This window comes from Phalacrocorax aristotelis, chromosome Z, assembly GCF_949628215.1.
Source record: "Phalacrocorax aristotelis chromosome Z, bGulAri2.1, whole genome shotgun sequence".
Taxonomy (NCBI): Eukaryota; Metazoa; Chordata; class Aves; order Suliformes; family Phalacrocoracidae; genus Phalacrocorax; species Phalacrocorax aristotelis.
The window spans coordinates 58,237,114-58,251,633 of NC_134311.1; the positions used below are offsets into that span (position 1 = coordinate 58,237,114).

The 14,520-nt window shown below is 44.3% G+C and overlaps 2 protein-coding genes across 2 annotated transcripts in view; one reads left to right on the top strand and one right to left on the bottom strand.

Annotated features, from left to right (window-relative positions):
- Positions 1–13,030, bottom strand: part of MAST4 (microtubule associated serine/threonine kinase family member 4) — a 309,587-nt gene extending 296,557 nt beyond the window's left edge. Inside the window, exon 1 of the mRNA XM_075078836.1 lies at positions 12,745–13,030. Within this exon, the coding sequence (XP_074934937.1) occupies positions 12,745–12,996 (252 nt within the window). The 5' untranslated portion in view covers positions 12,997–13,030. The remainder of the gene's footprint in view (positions 1–12,744) is intronic.
- The window catches only part of CENPK (centromere protein K), a 550,311-nt gene that overhangs the window by 24,965 nt on the left and 510,826 nt on the right, over positions 1–14,520 (top strand). The gene's annotated exons all lie outside the window — the stretch shown is intronic.

Below are 14,520 nucleotides of genomic sequence, written 5' to 3' on the forward strand. Positions count from 1 at the left end.
CCCCCCTGAGACGCACCGGGGTGGGGAATGGAGGTTGGAGTCAGACCACAACAGCTCCCCTCTGCCACTCTTTCCTCCTCACGCTCTTCCCCTGATCCTGTGTGGGTCCTTCCCCACAGGACACAGTCCTTCACAAACTGTTCCAACATGGATCCCCTCCACATGCTGCAGTCCTTCAGGATACATTTGCTCCAACATGGGCTCTCCCCAGACTGCAGCTTCCTTCATCAAATATCCACCTGCTCCAGCATGGTCTCCTCCAGGGGAATCTCTACTCCAGTGCCTGGAGCACCTTCTCTCCCTTCTTCTCCCACCTTGCTGCTCACCAGGCTGTTTCTCACACTTTTTTCCTCTACATTCCTCGCTGCCATCCAGCATTTTGCTCTCTCTTAAACACACTTTCCCCAATGTGCCACCACCCCTGGCTGAGGGCTCACTGTGCCCTGTGGTGGGACCACCATGTCTGGCACAGGGCAGCCCCAGCCTCTCCTCACACAGGATGCCCCTGCAGCCTGCCACTGCCAGGGCCTGGCCACCTGTACCCAGTACAACTGTACTTGCTGAAAGGAAACAATAGCATCTGAGTAGGACTTCACTGAGAAAAGGCACATTTACTGAACTGCACTAAATACAATGGATTTACACAGATGTTCATGAGCACCAAACCTGGATTCTGGCTTTAGAGAGCCAAGGAAGGCAGACAGCTCACTGTTCTGCAAAGTGAAACAGATTTTTGGTTTTGTTTATAGATGTTCTCAGCAAATTGGGCCTGCAGCCATTGAGACTGGACTCTGCAAAGCCACCCTTCAGTCACTAAGGGTGCAGGCCAGGGAAGCAGAGAGGAAAAACAGAACTTTATTTCTTTTGACAACTCCAGCTAGATTCAACGAAACCTCAAATCCACCAGCGTTACATCTATGTGCAACCAAGAGCTAAGTAATGAAGGTTTGACTCAGCTGTATTATCTATGTCCAACATTGGTTTTGCCTCATGACATTTCACATGGGCTTACATTTCATGTCTGCACATCCACATAAAAACACTTAAAGGATAATCATCACTGGGTAAGAGCACTCAAGCAAACCATAATGCATACAATACAGTAAAACAATGATAGTTTTGATAAAGTCTGATTATAAAAGCTCTCCAAGTGCTTTAGTGGTTAGTTGTGTAGTGCTGTGCTACAACTCCAAACACACAAAAGCTGCGCTGAAGTGATCAGCAACATACAGGACACCTCACACAGACTTCAGAAGGCATTCTACAACATCACCTGCGAATGCAATCACCAGAATTATTTTAAGTACTATGTCTCTAGGAAGAAGCCTTCAAAGTTAATTCCCCACACCTATGTTACCTAGATCTTCAAAAAAATGTGTTTATAAAAATCTTGCAGGAAGTGAAGAGTCATAATTTTCACAACACTAACTGAAACGAATGCAGCTATATATTTTTACTTACAACTTCTGTCAATATATGCTCCATAATATCAAAAACAAATTCAAGAAGCTTCACACTAGAGACCAAGTATCTCCTACATGCATGCACTGTGTGGTTTCAGTGGAGTCCTTAAACTTCGGGACCTAGCTTTAGAGTTTTAAAAAAAAAAAAATCTATTGTTATAGAAATGTCTTTAGCCCACAGGTGTATTTAGCAGCTTAACTGGCTTTATCTGGATGCTATCTGAACAAGTACAGACATTGCACAGTTACCAATACCAAACTGTAGGAGGCATCTGTTAACAGTACCATCAGAGACAAAAACAGGCCGAGCCATTCTACTTGTTGTCCACACCTGCTAAAATATAGGGAAGACTATGTATTTTTTCCATGTTTATTTATGGACATATAATATCTTTAAGGATTAAAATCAAGTGCAATGGTATTATTTTATCTCCTAGGAGACAGGCAAATCTGTTTAGAAGTGGCTATGCCTAAACATAGGGAAGAAGCTGCCAAAGAGTAACTGCACGTAGGAAGAAAGTTCCTATTCAAAAAAATTAAGGCAGGCAGAAATCACAGCCTTAGACAGGCAAGACATCTAGGAGGTGGATTAAAAAACTCAAATCTAAACAGAAAGGATTAACACACAAACCACCAGTTAATTCTCTCATGAAAGCACATTACCTCAGCAATAATCAATGAGGACAGAGGGATTAATGACTAATGAAAAATACCAAACCCAGCCAGAAATTTCAATGGAAATTATTTTATCTTTACAGTAGAACCAAAGCTGCAACTGCAGCTCTTGCAGAGACACTCAACTTAAGCTTATCCAGAAAAAGCACTTCATGAATCAACAGCTGCACAAACCTCAACACATACCAGAAAAACTTGGCCAGGCACCAATCCAGAACTTCAGGGGGCCAGACTGGGCTGATCTGGGGACCGTACCATCACTGCCAAAGCCAGCAAGGCTCCTACCACATTTCTGACAAGCCCTGAAGCATACCCAGCTCCTGTACAACTGGAGTGTACCCTTGGGATTGGACCAGAGCTGGTCTGAAGTCAGTTCCCAAAAAATACATACAGTGTGACACCGTCCTCAACACCAGCCATTTCACCCCACAAATCCATTCCCTTTGCACTGTGCTACTTGCTTACATAGGTAAGGTTCTTTCTGATGTCTCATTCGTTTTGCAGGAATGAGATTCTGTGAAAAGTCTTTCTTCATATCAGGCTCATCATCCAGCAATTGTAGGATCCTTTTTCCAGAAGCTGCACACAAGAAGTTTTAGTGTCAAAATAACTTTTCTGCAACACAATCTATTAAAGCTCCCATATGGAAAGAATTAGAGTAAAGGCATTAGTGTAATTACAGGTGGATCATTAGCATTAAAGTAATTTGTTTATAACAGTAGCAGGGTTTTTTGTTTGTTTTAAATAAATTCAAAAAGCATGCAAGACTTCAGTAACTGCAGCTAGCTACAGGCAAGATGCTAGCACACACTTACATTGAAAAATGTTCCCAACTTGTCCTGGATTAGAGCCCAGGTCCTCAGAGACATTTAGTTTGCTAATTCCAATTCAGTCTTTGTTTTCCAGTGACAGATCTATGACTTAATATATCTACATTTGTCATCTGCAGTTTCTGCAATTTACTTTTTTCTTAATTTAATTACCATGCCAAAAAACACTGCTTATGAGCGTCATATTGGGAAAGCAGACCTGGAATGAAAGTGCCTTAGCTCCTACAGCTATAAAACCTGTCTCTACCTGCTTGTAAGCCACCAGGGCACATATAGCTGTGAGGCTGTTCCTCTGTTGGGCACGAGGTACAATGCCACAGTCCCTGGCAGAGCTGCTGTCTTAGGTAGCATGCAGGTGAGGTAAAGCAGGGCTGTAACAGCAGGGCTCACACCTCCCAGCCATACCGACATACCAAGGTTCAGATATATTCCTCTTCCTCACCCTCAAACAAGCTCAAACCTAAAGTGCCTGATGGTGTGGCTTTACGTTTTTACATACTTTTAACATATTTCTTCCTTCATTTTGTGTCTAATGGCCCTGTTAAAAAATACTAATAGTAACGTACTTAGAAGCATAAAGGTTACTGAACACTAGGGAGAAGGTTTTCCCCTAATGTACATCTTTATACTTTAACTGAACCTCTCTCCTCCTCCTCCTCCTTTCACACCCTTACCCTACCTGTAACTCTCCTACTCTAATTGTAGGACCACTGCCATCTGAATGTAATCCTTAAGGTTTCAGCTGCTTCACTTTTCAGCCACTAGTTATTACCTCTGATGAGAATTTAAAAATAAGCATGCTGAGTTGGGATGAAAGCAAACCAGGGGAGACCACAAGAAGAGGTGCCAGGAGGGAAGGTCATGCTCAGCATAGTGATAGCATTGTAAATGACTATTGATATTCTTTAACTCATGTCTTCTTTCTGAGAAGACCAGATGCTATGCAACTAACTACCTTAACATGTACTCAGTGTGAGTGTATATACGCTCTCAGCAGAATTCAGTGCTACCCTGAGCCCACGCTACAATTCCAATACATGGTCTGCAGTTCAGCAAATGCAATGAAACTCAAGAAAGTCAATGACTGCCACCGCTCTGCAATGACCAATAAGTGATATGCCCAAGTTTACCTCCTTGCTGTTTCAGTCTTTAATTTAGACCCACATTTTCTAGAAGTATGTACAGCCAATTCAATATGCAGTACTCTGCTTGCTGCAGAGCTGCTTCAAGAAAATCAATGGCATCTTTAACATGTCTTTCAGTGGTATGACGTGTTAACACCACCAGTAGGTGAACAAATGGGAGGTGGAAGGAACCACTGATAACCACACAGGTTAAAACACATCCAGAAGGTTAACATCAGCCCATCTACTTATCAAAGCTATAAAGACCCAACTGAGCTAAAGGTTTTCTGTGTCTTTCTATAAACAACCTATCCTGTTAGCCAGCTCAGAGCAAAATATATCAGTCACATTTTGCCCTGCCCTTCCCTGTCAAATGCTATGCACAAAACCTGAAACTCAGCATGAAAGACATCTGAGACTTTATTATATGGCCTGAATAACAGCATTACAATGAAAGCATCCACTAAGCCATAGCTACAGCATTATTACATTCTAGTAAAAGTTTTCTGAGGTAATGATGAAAATCAAATTAGCAGTTTAATGCAGCAGTTCATCTGCTCCATTCACCTGCAGCTCCCTTCCTCAGGATTGTAAGCCTATTAAAAACAATGGGATCATTAATAGTCCAGATGCAATTAATTACACAGTCCCACTAGTATAGCAGCATGGCCTCACAAAGGAAGTTTGTCACTCAGTATATAACCACTACTCTCTAGGAATTTAAAAAAAATAACAAGGATATATTGCAAAATGTGTCTAATACAATCATTCTCTGCCAGGCAACAGGGAATTAATCTGTCTTGGCTATACAGGTTGCCATCCTATGATCAGTTATTTTCAACCACACTTAATCATTTTGGAAGAGTTTTTTGTAGCTTGTACATGGCTTCTTTCTTTTTTTTGCTTCTCCTGAAAGTCACTTCCAGAACTGTTTCATCAGAAAGGTTAAGAAAAAAATGTATTGCATTCATCCCTGGTTCCCACTTGTAGTGTAGATGCACTCAGTAAAGAAACCTGTGGCAACCAGGCTATTTATATAGCAGAACACTTGAGCTTTAACCCTTTATATACTTGTAATTCACCTCTGAAAAGTGCAAATTCATCAGCTTAGTTACATTTGTACAGGAAGCCAAGGTATTTATCCCACTGCTCCCTAGCTGGAGCAGGTCAGCCTTTCAGCTGGGAATTTTGATGAAAGGATCCCTTTCAGCTAGGAAGGGATAAGTACAACTTTACTTGGGCTCAGTAAACCAAAAGCTGAGACAGGTTCCTAGCTTGATTTCAAAGCAGAGTTTGTTTGCCACCACTTCCCCACATTTTTCACCTTTTCAGCTAGCTTGTTCTCAAGTACCTGCATCTTTTTTCCTTCCCCTTTATCATGGCACAAAGAGCTACCAGCATTTTATTACTTTAAACACAAGTCTCTCATCAGTCATACATCTTAAAATCCAATATCACCCAACTATTAAAATGTTGTTTCAAAAACAATTTTAAAGCTCCACAGCTGCAAGAGAAAAGCTGAAAGAAAAACCACAAATCTGACAACTAAAGCAATAAACGATAAAAACTGAGGGGGGTTGGACTGCAGAGTATTTGAAGCCCACATCACTGTTTCTAAGGGCTTAGCAATGGCAGGCACAGTACTCCCTGTGGTACCATAACACTGAGAAGCTCCCAATGCAAGCTAGAATGCCACTGTGCTTGGTACCATACAAAACCAAAACAAATTAGAAATAAAAAAAAAAACCCGAAGAACATCTGTTCTTCACCCTTTCCTCTTTCACTTATCAAGCTATTAAAAAGACTGGTATTTCTCTCGATTCAGAGCCTGCATAGGTCATTTCCGAACCCAGCAGCAGAACAGGCAGAGCCTGCCTCACTGAAGTTCTTAATAACAGCCATCTGCTTTGCTGTATTGGGTGTAAGAGAAAACCTTCAGCCTGGTGTCAGAGGAATTCTCCCTAGGGAAGCCTTAATAGAAAACTTTAAGGACTTTGTTCACATTACTAATCTTCTCAATTTCAACACACCCCTTTTCATAAGCCCCCAAATTCTGCATTTCAGGTTTTTGCCTCTAAAATAAGGGTAAATATCTTCTTCTCATGCCTTTTGCAGGGAGCATTGCTGATTAATATTTGCCAGCTCAAGGTAACCCAAACAGCAAGATCAGAAACCAAGTAACTGATATGTATTAATGCTTCAGCATGGCAATCTTTGAGATCACAGATGTGCTTTGGGGGTAGGTGGAGAGAGTGCATAATATGCAACAACAACAAGAGGAAAGTTACCGCGTTACATGGATTGTCGCCGTAAAAGGCTATCTAGCTGCTATCCTGCTAGCTCGAGGATCTTCTCATTTGCACTGCACTTGACAGTGCTCGTATTTTATGCCTCAAGACTTAGAACTCTTTTACCCCTTTTTGTAAATTCAACTTTACATAAGCTGTTACTGCTAGCAGAGCAGCCCCATCATATGGAGCTTCCTCACGGTACAAGAGTAGCACCACATTGTTATGTTTACTGACATTCAGTTCAAAGCAGCTTACATATAGCCAAAATTCTCTCAAAGGCAGGGGACTATGCTGGACTTAGGCTGTCCTCCTTCTACAGAGCTGGAGCTTTTCAGAAAAGATGTTTCTCTACATTTTACTTCACAGCTGAACATACAGATACTAAGGGATCCTGAAGATTAGCCTCAGGACCCCTGCCTGTAAAATTTAAAGGGTAGAAAAAGGCCCACTCAACCATTTTTGCAAATGCATTCAAATTTTGGTTTGAAGACTGTAATTATTGGGTCTTCACCCACCTCTTTCCAGAAGTATTTTAACTAGCTAAATAGTTCTGGCACATGAAAACAGATATGCAACTCAATGCATTAATCTGCTTTTTCAGCTCTCACTTATTCCAACTGAGAAGGGAGATGCTCTAGTTATAGGCCTATTTATATCCACCAAATGTCCTGAAAAGAAGCTCCAAAGAGCTGCAAACATTTCTGTGTACAGTTAATCTAAAACCTCAGGCAAGAGCACACAGCTGTATTAGATAAAGCCATCAACAATGTGTCTCTCCTCATCCCAGTATATTTCCGAGGTAATAAGGGTGCATATCTGCATTCACCTTAAAGGCCTATCCTACACGCAGAAAGTTTAAAATAGGAGACAAACATACATGTTTTTCACAGTAAAAGCAAATCAAAAGTGGTTTACATGACTGTTGAGACAGCCCTACAGACCTAAAGTGTATTCAACTATATAGGTGACTTATCACAAACATATCTAAAAACAAAAGCAGTGCTGTTTCTCTGGCTCACATGACACAAGAACAGTTTTGTGGCAGCTCTAGGCTAAACGAGTGTTTATTTAATCCCACTGCAATCATTTTAACCCTGAGAAGTATACATTCTACATCTGCATTACTATTTCTTAGTGTGATCTAAGGATCACACTCTAGCAATTAGGCCATTCATCTTTATGTAGCTGTAACGTTCTGGGTGTGCTACAACAGGGAATGGCCCATCACTGTCAGAGACAAGAAAGTATGAAACAATTACAAAATTTTATCTGTGCTATCTCCCACATGGTCCAAGCACGTCCCATAGTTAGTACTTCATCAGGACAAGCAGGAGGGGAAAGGGAAAGGTAACAAAAACATTACTACTAGTTAGGTCACAGTGACATTTTGACAGAACTACCACCATCTCCATCATACATGGATGCACATGTGAACACTGCCATCACTTCACACGCGGTTCGCTTACTTTATCCCAAAGCATTTTGATTTCCACCTCTCCTCCAAATTACACTGCAGTTTTGTTGGGGTGAAGATCTGGCAGACAACCTGTAATGCTGGAGGTACTGTAGCTCTCTAGTAGACATATGCTTATGGGCCAACAAGTGAAAGAGCAGTTTTTGGAGGAATCCTTTCTTTACCATCCTCTTCACCTTGCTCTGAGTACTTTCACGACTGAATCTTAGCTTCCCAGCAGTTAATTCCCACCACATAGTCCTCCCGAAGCCACAACAGATTGCAACATAAACAGCAAGAAGGCAGATAGTTGAGATAGGGAATAGTTAGAAGCAATGAAAAAGCTTTTATACTTCTTACTCCATGCAGTGAAGTATCTTTTTTAATACATTATACACATTAACTAAAGAGTAGGACTAAATGTAGACTAATCAACCTCAAAGGTGAGTGGACATTCTTCATGAGAAATCCTATCCATGTTGCTTATCATCTTTTCAACACAGGATCAATTCTTATCAACTTTGATAGCAGCTTCAGTGCCAAACACTTAATTTACAGATCAAGAATGGGAATTTTTTGAGAACAAAATACCATATTTCTACTGTCCCTTTTTGTGTGTGTGATTTTGCTTGATTTTTTTTTTTTAAAAAGCATCCAAAACAATGAAAACAATCCACTATGGTAATCTGGAGAACACTGGCAGGTTTTGAAGTTTTTGGATCCATTTCAGATGAAGACAGCTGTGGTATATGACAAAGTATTATTCTCTCTTAAAGACTACTGATCCTCCCTGTCTTGCTACTCTACTCCGGTAAGCCATGTGTATTCCCAGTCAATGTGACAAGGTTTTTAGGAACATAAGCTTCTTCAGTAGGTCAGCTGACAGAGATGGAAGAGACAGACAACTCCCACATACACAATTTAACCTTCAGATCCTTGAGATTACTGATACAGGCAAGGAACACGTAGCTTACCTTCAACCTCTTTTTGAGAAACAAGATTAACCCAAGTGAGCCCTTATCTGCCCTGTAAAACACAGGCTAAGATTTGGAAGCTACCATCAAAAAAGAAAATCATATACCATGTTGGACTGGAAGACTGTAAAACATTTTGAATGAGAAAAACTAATGCAGCCAATAACTGCAAATTTGGCACCATTTGCCTCAACAAACCTCATACAAAATGTTTCCTGTTCACAGACTTTTTTTTTTTTTTCCCCCCAAAAGGAAGACTAGTGTAGAGAAGACAGAAACAGAACAGAATGGAAAATGGGAAGATCCTAGGGCTTTTTGCATTTATCCATTTCCCCATAATTCCAGTCTGGTATTGACTACCCATACACCATAGAAGCAGCCAGATTACAACAGAAAACATGCTGTTGTCCAGCCTTGACCGCACCCTTGACATTCTGGAAAATACTCCTTCCAACAAGAAGAGCTCTAAAGAGAATACAGAATAATCCTTAAAAAAACTAAACAACCATGTTGTGTTAGGAAAGTAGTGAGCTGACCTCTATGTAGTGTTTGCCTTGAGTGCCCTTCACCATCCAATCCCATCCTGCATGCTTCCGTCAGCAGTTAGCCACTCACCTCACAAGAGCGTAGGCAAATAATCTGCTTGAGTTCATTTGAGTTTCAGGTGTTTGCTATCCCCAGCACTTCAACACACTGACGTTCCAGAACCAAAGTATTTCCCACATGAAACACAAGCCATGTTTAATTGTCATGTGCCTAAGATCTCAGAGTAAGTCATCAAAAACACTTCAGTAACTGATGGCCCTAATCTTGTAAACTATCATTTGTTCTTGCTTACATGAAATGAGAGACTGCTTTTCTTTGGTTGTTTTGTAATTTTTTTTAAGGTGAAGTTTATGGAACAGTAGGATGAAGTAATGATTATAACAAAAAAAAAAAAAAAAGTAATGTACTTCCTCTTCCCACCTTGACACTCCCTTCCTTATTTCCCTCCAGGAATTAACTCTTTCAGATGTGAAACTCAGAAGACAAGTTATCAAGCTTTCAGTTCTACTAAATTTCTGTACATAAAAGAAGCAGCCCTACTCTAAGTGACAGCATTAAGCTTCCTTCACTGAGCTGGGGAGACAAACCCAGCGCCTTCTGGTAGAAATGTTCACCTCGTTCCCCAGAAAAAGGCATAAAACTCATAATGGACCACAAACTGGAAAAAAAGCCCAGTTCACATTATGCAAACCCTAATACCACTTGAGAAACCTCTGAAATAAACTTTCTGTTCTCGTCAGCTCTGGCAAGGCCTAAATCTGAGTATGGCATTCTGGTTTTTGATGTCATGCTTCAAGACAGATGTGACCATCTGGAAACAGTCCACAAGACAGCCATGAGAATGATCAGTTGTCTGGAAACACACTCTATAAGGGAAGATTAAAGGCACTGGGGTTGTTTATTCTAAAGAGAGGTCTAGGAGGAGACAAGATCAGAGTTTTCAAGTATGTCATACACAATGCCACAGGAGAATAAACAGTTCTGCCGAACACAAGAAGTAGTAACACATATGTGAAAATATGTACGTTTTCTAATTACCCATTTATAGATTTAATTTGAAAAATATTTTTGATGTCATGGCTTTGAAGAATTTACTGACAGCTAAGGTAACGGCAAGAGAGGTATCAGGACAACCCATTTCACTGCTCTCTAAAGGATACTGAACAGCTGTGACAACAGATTCAATTCTGCTACGCTGGCAACAGGAACAAGGACAGGGCAAGAGGAGAAATGAAACCTGGATCAAGCACTGGGGATCCATAAAACCAAAAGAACTCAGAAACAAAACTGCAGCAAACACAAAGATTTTCATGATCTGACAGTAATTAGGTGGGATGTCAATGTGAAAATGGTATCTTCAGGCACTTCTCTCAATGTTACACTTCTGGCAGGTAGCATGTAAAAATGTCTGAAATCATCTGTACATTGATCTCTAGCCTTAGTCTTGCCTTTTTCCACTACCCTTAAAGGTTTCAGTGTGCAAGTAACATAGATGCTCTCTCAGTTTTAAGTTAACATGCATGTATTTATTTCTGAGCTCTAATGCACTGTGGTGTCCTTGCACAAAAAAAAAAAATTATTATTATACAGGTGGATTTGTCAGGTGGCTCTGCAGGTAGGCAGGAATTCAGCTGCAAACACTGCCTACACCAAAATGGAAGAATGGGCAAAACGAAAGCACAAAAAACACAGACAAAAAAAGATTAGTTTCAGATAACAAAGGAATCTAGCAGAGGGGAATAAAGGGGTGGGAAGAAGGCTGCATACTCTAAGCAACCTTTCCCACTACATTAGAATGATCTTATGCTGGTATCTTCTAGCATTACTAACTGCAGATGAGGTATCAGATTGCCCATGTAGAATTTCCAAATTGCAATGAATCGCAACGTTGACTTCTTTTTGGTCTTACCCTCCCTACACTTGCAACTCACAAGGTGCCTGTAATTCATCTCCAAAGCACACACAGAAAGAACCAGCCTTAACCTTAACCAGAAGTTAACTGGTCTGCCAGCGGCTGCAAGTTCAGCTAACTGAACAGGCAGCCTTTGTGTATTTCTGCACAGTATTTTGCAGGCTTACCAACTGAGCACCAAACCAACCAGACACCACGTAGGTGTGGTAAGCACAGCCCCCAGCCCACACGTACAAGACCTGCCGAGAAGCAGGATATATTAATTACCTACCAGTGAGCACCACGCTAAAAGCAGCTACAGAGCTCCTACTCAGTTCAGTGAATAAAGCCAGTTCACATCTCTATAAAAAAATAGATTACATGGATATATCCGCATTCATTCTACTACCGTCGTAAATGTACTTTGCTGCAAATACATTCCACCCTTTGTGGGCTCATGCACTTGAAACAGACCAGGAACCTGGTCCAAGTTTAAGTATTTAAAGAAAAAAAAAAAAAGCGGGGGGGATAGGGGGTGGAAGAAAGTTATATTTAGATCAGTTTACCATACTGTCCTATGCTTACATCAATTCAACAGAGGAGGCAAGAGGGAATGAAGGGGAAAACAGGAGCTACATAAACAAGCCGTTACTGTGGACGGAAACAATCCCGGCAACCACAGTTTAACTAGTTACAAATAACTTCAGCCAGCGCTTCGCAAATACTCCTTTAAAAATGCAAGGGTTCCCCTGGCATTTCCCTTTGCTCGGCCAGTAGCGTAGAGGCACAGAATAAAGAACCACCACCTAAAAGCAGATTAAAAAGTTGACGACAGCGAAAGGCAAGTCGGCGGCTCAGCTAAGGCGTACAGGAGCCCGTGTGCAGAGGCGAAGTAAAGCAGCAGCCGGACAAAACAACGCGCTGGGTTCGGGGGTCACGGAAGGGGAATACCTCTGAGTGCGAACCAGGCAACAAGAAGAAAACAAAAAAATTCCATCTCAGACACAAAAGGGTCACTTCCCTGTAAGACAGCGGGGGTTTTGTTTTAAGAGTGCCGTGAGCAGGTAGTGCCGCGAGATCAGTAGGGGAGAGGAGGGAAAGACACGCGGGTCCGTGTATCGCGCTACAGATCTGTCACGCACGGAGCTCCTCCATAACCCGCCGCAGCCTGTCATTAGCTCGCCCAAGAGGATTAGTGTAGCCGAGGGGCTTACCCATCACCTCCGTCAGACACTGAGGAGTTTGCTTTAGAGCCACGCTATCCAAGGGTGACACGCTAGAAAAAAACACGGTTTCTTACAACAAAAATTGTCCCTCCACGCAAAAACCCCAAACCCTGGGTACGGGCAGCGGGAAGGGGCAAGAGGCGGGGGAGCAGAAGACGACCTCCGCGGGTGTAGCCGGGGAGATTAGGGGAAGGGGCTGCAGCCAGACGGACACGCCGCCACCCCCCGCCGCGGCCCTGTTGCCGCCGCCCGCCGCCCCGGCCCCGCGCACCTCCTCCTCCCGCTCCTCCAGCGAGGCGCCGTCCTCCGCCCGCCTGCCGGGGCTCGCCCGCTCCTCGCTGGGCCGCCGCCGCCGCAGCTGCCCCGCCGCCGCTGCCCCGCCGGGGGCTGCCGCCGTCCCGCCGCCGCCGGGCTCCCCCTCCTCGGAGAGAGTTTCCGAGCTGGAGGAGGAGCCGGAGCAAGAGGACCCGACGTGGCCGGCGCCCCGCGGCCGCTCCGGCGCCGACGAAACTTTCTCAGCCATGGCCGGTGGGGCTCAGCGCCGCGCCACCCGCATGCCCCGCCGCCGGCAGCCGCGGTACCCCCGCCCCACACAGCGCAGCGCGGCGCGGCGGCGGCTCTCCCCGGCCGGGCTGAGCTGAGCCGAGCCGAGCCGAGCCGGGCCGGGCCGGCCGCCGCGTTACCGGGCGGCGGGTGGCGCCTGCGGGCGGGGACGGGCCGTGCAGCGCCAATGGCGCAGCGGGGGCGGGCCCGGCGGGGCGGGAGAGCGGCAGGTAACGGGGTGGGGCGGGGCCGCCGCGGGGACCCGGCGGCTCGGGTGGTTGGGCGGGGTTAGGGCGGGGCGGGCGGCGGGAGGGCGTCCGTAGGGGTCCTTGCTCACACTGGCCCTCGCCGCCTCCGCCGGCGGAGGAGGTGGGAGGGAGGGGCGGTGCCACGACGCCTCCAGGGCTGGCCGTCCCTGCCGCCGGCAGCCCGGTGCCGCTGCTTCCCCGGTGGAGGGAGGCGGCCGGCAGCCGCGGAGAGGGCAGCGGGCTCTGCCGGAGCCGGGGCGGGCAAGCGCCTCGCTGCGCTCCGCGCCGGGGCGGTGCGGCGGTTAGGCAGGGGTGGGCGGGTCACGCGGCGGTGGCGCTCCCTGCGCCCCGCTCGTCCCCGAAGCGCCGTCAGCAGTTTATCGCCGCGGCTCCGCCAGCCTCGCGCGTCTTGCAGAGGGCCACGGGCGCCCGGTTACCATCTTGCGGCAAACAAAGTCCCTTTGGATGTTTGTGTTTGAGACGGGCACTGACTCCGGGATTTGCGGCCACGCTTTCAGAGGCGTGAAACCTAAGCAGGTCACGGGAGTCAGGCACCTGAAAGCTTTTGCATATCCTCCTGGGCAACTCCTTCATCTTTAAGGACCTAAATGGCTTTTAAACCTAGTTACGCTGTCAATTTAAAAAAAATATTATTTTAAAATATTCTCTTGAAAATATTCTTTTTTTTCGTTTGGGTTTTTCTTTTTTTTGTCCTGAGCCGTCTATACGGATAACATAGGTCCTAATCTAATGTACTAGTTTTATACATAAATACATACCTATATACACCAGAGCCTTATTTGCTTATGCCTGTACAGCCCAGTGTCCCCCGGGCTAATCCAATTGTGGAATCAAAACAGATTAAGTGCTTTGGTAGTGAATAAAGTCCCACAACCTCGTTACGGAATAGATATCATCTCCACTTCATAGAAAAGGAAATGTGAGCACAGACGGGTTATTTATGTGCTCTAACACAGTGCATAGATAGTGAAAGTAGGAACCAGAATGCAAGTCTCCCCTTTTTCAGATTTGCAATTTGACCGGTTTATCCAGCATTCCCAGATGGTAAAAGAACAAAACTTTTTTTTTTTTTGTAATGTTATAATGACTATACGGATTAACAGATTAATAGTGGAAGGAAAAATAACTCTATCAAATTCTTCAAATCTCAGTCCTCCTCTGCTTTGAACAAGCTATTAAAGCTAGCTGTTAGGTTGTAACAATGCTGATAGTTCTCCATGGTTTCTTGTCAGTAC